General features: G+C 49.5%; 4 protein-coding genes across 4 annotated transcripts; 1 reads left to right on the plus strand and 3 right to left on the minus strand.

Moving 5' to 3' along the window:
• Positions 1 to 312: 312 nt before the first annotated feature.
• Positions 313 to 1328, plus strand: LACBIDRAFT_295421 (uncharacterized protein; the record flags this gene model as incomplete). Its single annotated transcript, XM_001886789.1, has 3 exons — positions 313 to 374; positions 430 to 494; positions 551 to 1328. The coding sequence occupies 3 exons, from the start codon at positions 313 to 315 to the stop codon at positions 1192 to 1194; spliced, it is 771 nt and encodes a 256-aa protein (XP_001886824.1). The 3' UTR covers positions 1195 to 1328.
• A 71-nt stretch (positions 1329 to 1399) lies between these two features.
• Positions 1400 to 7693, minus strand: LACBIDRAFT_309478 (uncharacterized protein; the record flags this gene model as incomplete). Its single annotated transcript, XM_001886858.1, has 17 exons — positions 1400 to 1731; positions 1781 to 1899; positions 1953 to 2076; positions 2131 to 2471; positions 2530 to 2605; positions 2657 to 2801; positions 2857 to 3132; positions 3183 to 3247; positions 3300 to 4779; positions 4837 to 5941; positions 5989 to 6300; positions 6353 to 6648; positions 6702 to 7055; positions 7115 to 7374; positions 7429 to 7495; positions 7557 to 7601; positions 7658 to 7693. 17 exons carry the CDS (start codon positions 7691 to 7693, stop codon positions 1400 to 1402), a joined length of 5433 nt encoding a protein of 1810 aa, XP_001886893.1.
• A 467-nt stretch (positions 7694 to 8160) lies between these two features.
• Positions 8161 to 8957, minus strand: LACBIDRAFT_309479 (GPI-anchored small secreted protein; the record flags this gene model as incomplete). Its single annotated transcript, XM_001886859.1, has 4 exons — positions 8161 to 8504; positions 8561 to 8687; positions 8740 to 8843; positions 8906 to 8957. The coding sequence occupies 4 exons, from the start codon at positions 8955 to 8957 to the stop codon at positions 8161 to 8163; spliced, it is 627 nt and encodes a 208-aa protein (XP_001886894.1).
• A 1119-nt stretch (positions 8958 to 10076) lies between these two features.
• On the minus strand, positions 10077 to 10876 carry LACBIDRAFT_309480 (GPI-anchored small secreted protein; the record flags this gene model as incomplete). Its single annotated transcript, XM_001886860.1, has 4 exons — positions 10077 to 10426; positions 10483 to 10609; positions 10663 to 10763; positions 10825 to 10876. 4 exons carry the CDS (start codon positions 10874 to 10876, stop codon positions 10077 to 10079), a joined length of 630 nt encoding a protein of 209 aa, XP_001886895.1.
• Between the last annotated feature and the right edge of the window lie 409 nt (positions 10877 to 11285).

Raw genomic sequence — 11285 nt, forward strand, 5'->3', positions numbered from 1 at the left:
AGTTGACTCGGACAACCTTGAACCACCTCGAAACCCCCACTTCCCGCCCGACCTCTTTAAGTTTGAGTCTTGAATTATTAAAAATCAGTCTCTTGATGTTATCACAAATGTGAACAATCTTTGTTGATAATGGACAACGCCTTTCTTAGGCAGCACCCATTGCCGAAACGTAAATGTCATCGAGGACCGAGGTTGTCTTCGAAGCAGAACGCGTTTGTCACGCTGTGCACGTGGCCGTTACGACATTCATTATTCGCGCTGGTTGTCATTCCAGGGTCGTCCTCTTGATCCCAACCGCCAGCAGCCGCCAGCATGGCACCAGCTAAAAAAATTCTGTCTTGTGAAACTCAACTGGCTGAAGGTGATAAGCCAAGGTAAGCAACTCTACTGACATTCGCTTGTGTTGCTAATTAAACAGGTCAATTATAGTGATGTTGTGGCAGAAACCACGTCGAAAAATCCTGAAGAGAGCCAAGAAGGTGGGGACAAAAACGGTACCTTTCATTGCCTCATGTCTACTTGAGCTGTAAGTAATACCTTACCTTACAAGATGCTGCCTCAAAACCATCCCACAAGAGGACCTTTTCTAAGACGGATGACCCAGATCAACCTGTTGCCGAGGGCTCCTCAGCCCCACCTTCCAGCAAGAAAGCTAAATCTGACGTACCTGACACTCTATCAGCGCCTAACTCCGAAAACGAACTCGAAAGTTCTTCGCGCGACCTTGATGAAGAGGACCTAGTGACCTTAACTCCCGATGGACCCAATGTATTCTATGGGTACACCGACGCCCTATTTGACTTATTTGAGACAGGTGGCAACAACGATGGCTTTTGGCCCAAGTCAAAGATCATGCATGCCTATGGTGCGTTGGCTGAAACCGACGATATTGAGCGCATGCCATGTCTATCCCTCTCCTGTGACCCAAAAGATCTCGAGCCTCCCCAGGCAAAGGCTCTGAAAAGTGATTTCGAGGCAGATGATGGATGGTGGTACGAAGTGACTCTAACACGTCACTTGCCTGCAGAGGCTCCGAAGAAATTGCGAGTCGATGTGGAATGTGGTTTTTATGATGTTCAGGGGGGAGTGTATGGGAAAAGTATAGGTGAATGGTGGATAAGTGATATCTCAGCGGCAAAGGGAGAGTCGGAGGAGGCGATGACAGCTATGATTGACCATGTGCTCCAGGGATGACTGATACCATCCCTCTATGAAACTTTTAATTTCAGCCTTGCAGCACTAGGTGATACTTGCCTTGTCGAAGGATTTGCGAATGGGTCTCCAACTTGCTTCCATCGGTGACCGCGAAATAAATGTCTCTATGAATGAGAAACAGGACTTCATAAACCAGTGTCAACATGATAATGGGAACTCGACAGAATTATGTAGCAGTAAATAGTCATGACAACCACCTCGAAACCCCCATTTCCCGCCCGACCTCTTTCAAACAATCTCTAGCCATTGTCCTCGCGTCAAGCTCGATTGGAGCGTCTGTGTTATTCGTGTGGCCATTACCAGCGACTCCATTCGACTTTACCACGCTCGAATTTTGCGTTGGCGTTTGAGGAGCAACAGGAAGAAAAGGTTGCCTTGCAATCCACGCTGCTGGGGTTTGCCGCGGTATTGACGCGATTTCACACAGTACTGGATAGAAGTGGAATAGGTGTGCTATTGTTGAACGTTTGACTACATCCGCAACGAGGTCCGAGGACGACAGGTACTGGGATATGGCTGCTGGGTCTTAGCTTTTATTGAAATCGATACAAGATCTGGAATATACCTGGCTGTTCGACGCAATAAGCTGTGGGAGTGTCCGACAATGCCGCCCATAATGAGCCACGCCACAATCTTAGAGCCAAAAGTTTGCGGAGAACATATAGAAGTTCCTCTTCTCGTGCCCTAAAGACACTTCAATCAATCACCGGACACAAAGTTGGCATATGTCTGCGCACCTTGGAAAAGGCAGACTTCCTCGTAGTGATTCATCTGCGACATAACCAACCAACGTCGTTCGGCACCGATTGATCAGTAGTGGGAGACTTAACGCCGCAAGTCGCTTCCGAGAATTTTCTTGGTCTGTCCGGAAACTTCAGATTGAAGGGATAAGCTGCAAGGCAAGACTAAACACACCTTTCGTGGTATCTGAGCAGATCAGAAAAAGAAGGTCGAAACACCAATATGAAAATCTCTCTCGGGGAACCAGAGAGCCAAAGTCGGTGCTTCCAAGATCGTACTTGTCCTCCTCCACAACGAGCTTCAAGGGCTTGCTGCTCGTCGGGCTTTCCGTTGGGCGACTTACATAGACCAGGCTACCCCGCTGTAAGATGCTTGCCAGCCGCGAGACCAAATCGTCAGGGACTCTACTGTCCCCAAGGTGTGGGACGACGTCAATCTCAAGAGACGCAATAAGAGCGAGATCAAAATTCTCCTCCTCTTCCTGAGCAGCAAGCGGGAATGATTCTGCCGCGGTACTGGAGTAGACAGAGGTCATTAAAAATCAAACCTCAGAGCAGGGTTGAAACGACGTACCAGTCAGCTAGGATGCCCCCACGGAAAACGTCTAAGACTTGTCGCCAAATGCCTTCGACCCGCTCATCGGATATATCTAAATCAAAGAGTTAGTAAGCGATCTCATCTGTAAGGATCGAAGGCGAACCTGTCCCCAAAGCTTTAATCTGATGAGCGCATTCTTTCACGATGCGCAGGAAACACGTAGTCGCCGTCTTCCAAAGAGGTTGGTCCTTTCCAAACTTCGACGGAGCGGGGCAGTCATATTTCAGCTTGACGGGAATGGAGTAGGCCTTCACCATCATTAGCATTAGATGGATAATTAGATGAACTGGTAGCGCAACTTACAGAAAGCACAGCTTCAAACGTCCCGTCAACATAGATTTCTGGATCAGCCTTGAACTGCATGAGAAGATCTACAAGAAGGGGCATCGTTTTTTTGGAGAGTGCTATATAAGTAACGCGTTTTTGAGGCGTTTGTGGAGTCTGACTCTTGGGTTGCGGTTGCACGTCAAAGCCAGCAAGGAAAGCCAGTGTTGCATATTCTGAAAGGTCCCTGATAACGAGAGAAGGCGATCCTTTTGTGGTGAGGTCGATGTTTGTGATTGTGTCCATTACAACAGCCTAGAGATTATGATTAGCGGGGATCAGATGTAATGAAGGTAAACACGTACCTGGACAGGGGGAAGAACATCAATGTCTGGCCTGTAATCAGGTGAGTTGGGATAAGTGAGTACACCTGATGGGTAAGGATTGAGAGGCGGCTTTGAGGACAATCAAGCCTTGCTAACCTTTGAGTACAGCCATCAATCGAGTCAACTTTTCCAGATTCCATTCCTTGCCAGTAAGTGTGCGGCTAGTCTTTCGAGTACTTTGTATAACGTCGACAAAGGCAACCAAACTTTCTTGGGTAAGTGGCTGAGGCTGAATAGGGGCCCCTTCCGCGACTGGAGTACTTGATCTCTGTATCACCGTGCTTCCCAAAACGTCAATGGCCTCCCAGACACGCTGAAGAATTTCAGTCAATCGTGGTTTGAGCACGCCTTCAGCACTTGCAGAGGCTTTGATGGCCTTTTCCAAACAACGAAGAGCAGGGGCGCTAATCGACCGATTATCCAGCAGGACAGACTTTTGCACGTGTCCAACGAAGACATCCCAGGCCTTGGTAAATGAGTCGAGGTGCATGATTTTTGAAACAAGGAAATCGTTGAAGAGGGAGCCAATTGAATGTAAGGCTAAAATCTTCGACTCGTCCCAGGCCTGCACTTTCGACAATTCGCCGGCGCCAGGCTCGTTGTACGATTGTATTTCTGTAGTGAGAGATTCCAGAAGCGGGAACGTGACTTTCCATATACACTGGTCCCATGTCTCAGAGCTTAATGTTGAACCATAGAGTTGCATGGTACGGAAAAGGGTCTGGATGGCCCCGTCACGTACTTCTGACCTAGCATCCGTGCAGAGGCCCAGTACTTCCAAAAGTAGGAACATCCAAAGTTCACTATACTCCGGTTCTTCGTCAACGTTTTTCCGTTTGGATTGGATGGCGTCCGACACGCTCCACAACAAACTGGCAGCAGCTGTCAAGGCGATGTTGGTATCTGCCTGTCGCCCAAACTGTCCCAAAGTGGTGATGCACAGGCGGAGATGTTCGGGAGAGAGAGAGGAAACGGAGTCGCAGACCAATGTCAACGACTGGAAGGCAATCTTAACAAGGGCGGTATAACTTTTTTCGCTAGGGTTGCCTAGGCCAAGTGGGAGTGGCTTCAATCGTGGCGTTGACGGTGGTGTACTACTTAAAACAGATAGCGAATCCACAGATCCTGATCTCAGGGGAGTAGCAGGTCGACAGACACTCTCCAGCATTTGAAATATAATTTCCCAACCAACAACGAGTGTGTGACCAGAGGCTTGCAAGATATGATGCAAAGTTTCCATGCCCATGCGGCGAAGCTCGACACTTGTGGACGTATCATGGCTGGACAACGCGGCGTCTGGTATGATTTGTTGGGAGAGGACCTCGAGAACACGTCGCTGGACTGGTCCTTGCATGTCTCCTGTGCTGGATAGATTACGCGGGACAATAAGCAAGATTTCATCCAGAACTCTGGCGGCCTGGACCCGGATAGCTTGTGGTGCGAACGGAAGTCGAATGATCAATAGAAGGTGGGATGTCGTCGTGTTCCAAGCGACATCCGGCGATCGGTATATCAAGCGGTGTATGTTAAGCAGTGCAACGCCTCCAAGCTTGGATATTCCGAAATCTCCTGTACGCTTTATAGTTGTTCAAATCATTGAAAATTCAACACTTTTAGGGGGGTAATCGCGTACCTGCGTCTTTGGAAGATGAATTCCACTCATCCGTCGTCGTTGGGCAGGTTCTAACTTTGGCATTATCAAGCTATGCGTACTGCCTGTCTCATCCACGATCTCCAGCGATGCGCGAGCGGAAGGCCCACCCTCAACTTGCATTCCGACCATCTCTCCACTAAGCTTACAAAGGGCGTTGATGAAGTCCTTGAAAGCGGGATCTTCCAAGTTCTTCGAAGAATCGAATAGCCTCTGTATTGCGTTTAGCAGGGTTTCACTATCCAAGTCCGTTAGAAGCGGGTGACGAGCCCCAGTTGTAGGTCCCGAGAGAGTTTGAGAACCCGAAGTCGACACCGAGCGACTTGCAGATGCACCAGTGGCACCTCCAATTCCGACGGGGCTGAACATGCTTGCGCGCTTGTTTGGGGTCGAATGTGCATTGGCGACTCTAAATGTCAGAACGTAGTCCGCATTCTGCAACGCCTCCAAGATCCCGTACCAGCTCTCCCCAAGGCTACCAGCCAAAAACATGGCACTGCCCACGAAAACTTTTAGACAAGCCATGTTCCTTTCGGAGAGGCCTGGAGGTTGTGTAGGAGGAGCACCCAGCCCTAATCCTTCGGATAACGCAGCCGTCGCTGATCGAGGTGTTTGAGGTGGCTCATTATACGAATCCAGGCTGGACACAACACGAGCAGGGACAGAGAACTTTGCTAAGCTGTTGAAGAATGCATCGCGAGGAGTTGAGAGCCCAAGCATTCCTGAGACATTGGTCATCGCTTGGTAGCTGGCTAGGACCTCCACGAAGAGCTCGTCAGAGAGATTAGTAGAAATGATAAAGGAGAGCGCGGCTAGAAGGGCAGGCCATCCGTTCGAAATGATATCTTGAATAATTCGAAGTTGTTTTGTTTGTTGATCATCTTGTGGGAGTGTAGAAAGGTCGAGTGCTGGTGGTGCACGAACCATTGGCTCCCCTGCGCGTGGGCGTTGTACCACGATTGAGCCGTACAACGGTCCTGCATAGGAAGCGAGTCCTTCGCAGAGCGAGACTATGCACTGGACGCCTAGCAGGTAAATGTATGACTCTGGGATGGGAGGGGCGTCTGCCTTGTCCAACTGGTCAATGCTTGAGAGGGGTTAACGAATGAGGGTGGCGAAAGATCGGAACCATACCATTGCAGCTTCATCGACGACCCTTGGAGACTCAACCCACCTCCACCGGACCCAATCATGCCTACAACCCCAGAAACCGTTGCACTCGCAACCCTTCCTGCCATGTCCAACCCATAACCAGCACCAGAGGTTCCGCTGTCCTGTTGTACGCCAATTCCTCCCATTTGAGATCCACTACCGAGTAATGAGGGTTTCTCCGTAACAAGTCTCTTCAGTGCGGTGATAAGGTCGGTAAACACCTTGGACCCCGTATCCCCCACTGAATCATACCGTTCCCATACATTTCGCATGAGTTCTGCATCGCTGCATAAACTATGGACGCCTCAGACAACGAAACTTGAGGAGACGAAAGGAAACGACTCACCCTCTCATAATCTCCATGGAAAGGACCCTCATCCATGGTGGTCTCGCACCGTGGATATGATGGTGAAAGTGATACTCCGCAGTACCAGTTTCGGCACTACCGTCTTCCGTGATTATTCTTATGAGAAGCATCAGAAACACCTCTGCCTCCGTCTTCAATTCTAACGAAAACTGTTTGAGCATCAGGAAAACTACACGCGTGCATCGCAGGATAAGTGAGAACATTGGTTTTTCTGAAAGGGCCTTGAGTAGAAGTGGACATAGATGATGTTGGAGAAGCATGATGAGCTCTGCATGCTGTGGAATAGGAATTGAGTGACATCATTTCAAACAATCCAAAAGGAACTGACTTTACGGAACAGTGCATGGTAGTTGGTAAGCACACTTTCGATGAGCTCAAGGGCAAACGTCTTGTGGAGAAATTCAAGTTTCAAAAAATGGGGGGTCTCTGAATTGGCGAGGAGACAAAGATCCTCAAAAACAGAAAAGGCATCGTGGGCAGAAGGGCCGAGGGATTTAGTGGTACCGTCTGGAAGCTGAATTTCGAGGAGTTGCGAGGGTGGTAGGTCGTCGTTCTCCATTATACGATCTTCAAGAACCATTTTATCGACTACAAACATGACAAGCTGGCGAAGGGTGGCAGCAGCAGTGGACGAAACCACAGCAATCCGAGACTCCTGAAGCTTGAAACATAGTAAAAGCGCCTATGGAGATGATAAAGATACGTCCCCAATTATTCGCAAAGGAGTAAGATGTTACGCACATCTCCGAGTAGGTCTCCATGTATGGATGGAAAATTCGGTACGAGAGATACGAGGGTCTGCAAGATACGCAGCTGAATGTCGACTCCTTGAGATACTGCATCATTCATTGTGTTAATGATCATGGGGACTGCAGATTCGGGTACGGCTTTGAGGGTAATGAGGCGCTGTAGGGAGCCGAGAGATATGGCGACAACCTTTGCGTTCTTGGTAGCGCAACCCATGAAGACGGGCCTGAGAAGGTCATCCGATTGTGGGCCATCTTAAAGTAGAAGATGAAGAGGTCGGCTCAGCGCCAGATATTAAGGCGACGAACCTGAGGCCAAACTAGCTGTAGCCTGTTCCGGAGATGCACGGAGGATAGCAAGTGATTTCTCTGCTGCCTTTCAACCATGCCCTAAATTAGCCTCCTTTCTCCATTCTCTGATATCGTAAAACAAAGACCTCGCGTATCTCTGGGTGCTTCCTTCGCGTTTCACTGGCCAAAGACTAGGCGATGATTGTCTCAGCAGCTCCCCTTGCCCTATTATATTGAACAGGCTTACCTGAAGCTCTGTCAAAAGAAAAGCGAGAGAGCTCATGATCTAGTTGCAGAGCTGGAAGAGCCTGTGAGAAAGGTAAACTTTAAACGCAGGCAAGATCACAAGTACTTACCGGTTACCGTTCAATATTGCAATATCAATACCCGTTTAAACGATGACGCAATGACACACTGCGGATATCTACACGCACAGTCGAATTGTGTTAGTTATACGTTGTTCAACGTCCGGGTGTGTGCGTAAATAGACAGTATGAGGCGCGCTTAGACTCGAAGCGTGGTTGAATTTCCATGCTGCGTCACTCTCGAAGTCCTTGCCAAATACACGCACACTCAGAGAAGAGAAAACGAATTTTGAGAGAAAAGTGCAAACTACAGGGATGGACAGTTGAGAACAATTGCAAAAATATGTACAGAGTGGATAGGTAGAGTACCAAGTCCTTTCGTCATTCAACATCAAGAATGGTTCCATGGAGGTGCTGAAGAGGTCGAGAGAACAGTCCCCCCTGCTTACATCAACGCCAGGAAACCACCAAGAACAACGGCGGCTGGTACGACGAGAGCTTGTATCTGGGCTGAAGTGGCGCCGCTGGCATGGGTAGGAATGACATTGCCGCTTGAACTTGAGCTTGAGCTGGAGGTGGATTTTGTTGCATCAGTTCCTGTGACGGCGGTCGCGGTCTCCTTGGGAGGTGAAACGGTGGTACCTGCTGCAACCGATGTCGCGATGGAGGTTTTCGTGGTCGAAGTGACTCTCAGGGATGTTGAGGAAACAATAGGGGTTGCAGTGGTGGCACCGCCGGATGAGGTCTTGACTGGAGGAATGCTGAAAGCAGGGCAAGCGTCGTCAAAGTCTTTCAAGACGCGTCAGAAGCGAACTTCTCGTAAAAAGATCGGATGAGACGCGTACCGCTGATCAGCTTGTTCTCATCGGTGAGCAACTTTGGAGTTGGCTGTTCTGCGTAGAGGCAGTTGAGGCAGGTTGAAAGGGCATCTGCGAATGCGGCAGTACACAAGCATGAGTCGTCGGGGCAGGCCTAAACCAAGTTGTCAGATACTGAAAACTGAGAGAAAAAACATGGTACGGACATTGATATTGCTATCGACGGTACTGCACGTGGGACAACCATCTGTCGAAAGTTGCCTCGCGGAAAGTTGTTGAACGAATGGACTCCTTGGCACTAGTGCCACAGCTGTGAGTAGGAGACGTGTAAACCTTTCACGATGGAAGAACTGAAATGAGCAGCGTGCATACCATGGCTCGCCAAGAGGGTCAAGGAGACGAGAGTGACAGTGGAGAAGTGCATTGTTCAGGACAAGAACAAGGAAAACGAAAGCGACAAAAAATATGAGTGCCTCATATAACCTGTCGTTCCGCACCGACCTCAAGTAGGATTTCTGATCGACAGCCTGACACTTGGGTACATCCGTCCATCTCCAGCCATGAGTCCATCTCGAGGCATGCCAAGCAGCTAAGAGCGTTTAGAGCGCTAAACTCCGAGTCTGAAAGCGCTGAAGACGTTCACGATGGAAGAACTGGAATGAGCAGTGTGCATACCATGGCTCTCCAACAGAATCGAGGAGACGAGAGTGACGGTGGAGAAGTGCATTGTTCAAGACAAGAAGGAAAACGAAAGCGACCAGAAAGATGGGAGCCTCAAATGAAATCTGTCGTTCCGCACCAACCTCAAGTAGGATTTCTGAGGGACAGCCCGAGTTTTGACTACATTCGTCGATCTTCAGCCATGCCAAGCAGCCAAGGCCGTTTACAGTTACAGCGCTAGACTCCGAGTCTGTAAAGCGCTGTAAACATTCAGGATGGAAGAGCTGGAATGAGCAGTGTGCATACTAGCTCGCCAAGAGGATCGAGGAGACGGGAGTAACGGTAGAGAAGTGCATTGTTCAGGACACAATGAAACGTAAGGAAAAAAAATGGGCGCCTCAAATAGATCTATCGTTCCGCGCCAGCCTCGAGTAGGGACAGCCTGTGACTTGAGTACATCCGTCCACTTGCAGCCATGCCAAGCAGCCAAGGCCGTTTACACCGCTAGACTCTGAGTCTGTAGCGCGCTGTGAACGTTCACGATTGAAGCATTGGGATAAGCAGCGCGCATACTTTTGTTCGCCGAGAGGATCGAGGAGACGAGCGTGACGGTGGAGAACTGCATTGTTCTAGACAAGGACAACGACAAGGAAAAACGAAAGTGACAAAAAATGTGTCAGGACTATAGGTCATGTGATCGATCACTTCGTAGTGTAGGGTTACGGTATAACTAGAAGCAGATTTTGAGAGCCATGTGCAAAAATACAGGGATGGACAGTTGTGAACAATTGCAAATATATGTACTAAAGAGTGGATAGGTAGAGTCCAAGTCCTTTCGCTATTCAACTTCGAGAAAGGATGAAGGTGCTGAAATCCCCCCAGCTTACATCATCGCCAGGAAACCACCAAGGACAACAGCGGCTGGCACGACGAGAGATTGACATTGTGCCGAAATGGCGCCACTGGTAAGGCCAGGAATGACATTGCCGCTTGAACTTGAGCTGGCGCCGGCGGTGGTTGATGCACCATCCGCTGTAACTGCCGTCACAGTCACCTTGGGAGGTGAAACGGTGGTGCCTGCTGCAACCGATGTCACCGTGATGGGGGTGTTCGTGGTCGACGTGACTCTCGGGGCTGTTGAAACAACAGTGGTGACTGCCGTGGTGGCACCCCCGGATGAGGTCTTGACGGAGATTGCAGGAAGAGTGAAAGCAGAGCAAGTGTCCTCAAAGGCTTTCAAGACGCGTCAGACGCGAAATTCACGTAAAAAGAATGGATGAGACGCGTACTGCTGATCAACTTGTTCGCAGAGGTGAGCACGGCTGCCGTTGGCGTGTTTGAGTAGTAGCAGTTGACGCAAGTTGAGAGGCCGTTTGCTACTGTGGCGGTACACAAGCATGTGGTGGTGGTGCAAGCCTAAACCAAGTTGTCAGATACTGAAAACTGAGAGAGAAAAACACGGTACGGACATTGAGGGCGTCATCAAAGATACTGCATGAGGCTGTACAAGCATCTGTCGTTTGCCTCGGGAAAAGCTGAACGAATGGACTCCTCGGCACGAGTGCCACAGCTGTGAATAGGGACGTGTAAGCCTTTCACGACGGAAGAACTATGATGAGCAGCGTGCATACCTTGGCTCGCCAAAAGGATCGAGGAGACGAGGGTGACGGTGGAGAAGTGCATTGTTCAGGACAAGGACAAGGAAAAGATGGGAGCCTCAAATAAAATCTGTCGCTCCGCACCAACCTCAAGTAGGATTTCTGATGGACAGCCTGAGAGCATCCGTCCATCTCCAGCCCTGCCAAGGCCGTTCAATTATCGAATATCTGGGCGTCCAGATGAACGGGAACCAGACTCTCACATTGAAATTGCACACAGCCTCGAGGTTGTCGACGCGATGAGCTGCATCCAGCATCGAGCTTGCATCGTTTGCTCATTGTAACTTTCAGGATGGAGGTGAAGAAGGGTTGAAAGATCCGCGGCAATTGATTATTGATTTGCTTGATCTTGCTCCTATACCAACACCTCCGCCGAAGTATATCCACGAATGCACTTTTCTTTCATAAGTGTCCTTTATTCAGGAGCCAGAGTC

The sequence above is a fragment of the Laccaria bicolor genome, genomic scaffold (genome assembly GCF_000143565.1).
Source record: "Laccaria bicolor S238N-H82 LACBIscaffold_40 genomic scaffold, whole genome shotgun sequence".
NCBI classification, from domain to species: Eukaryota; Fungi; Basidiomycota; class Agaricomycetes; order Agaricales; family Hydnangiaceae; genus Laccaria; species Laccaria bicolor.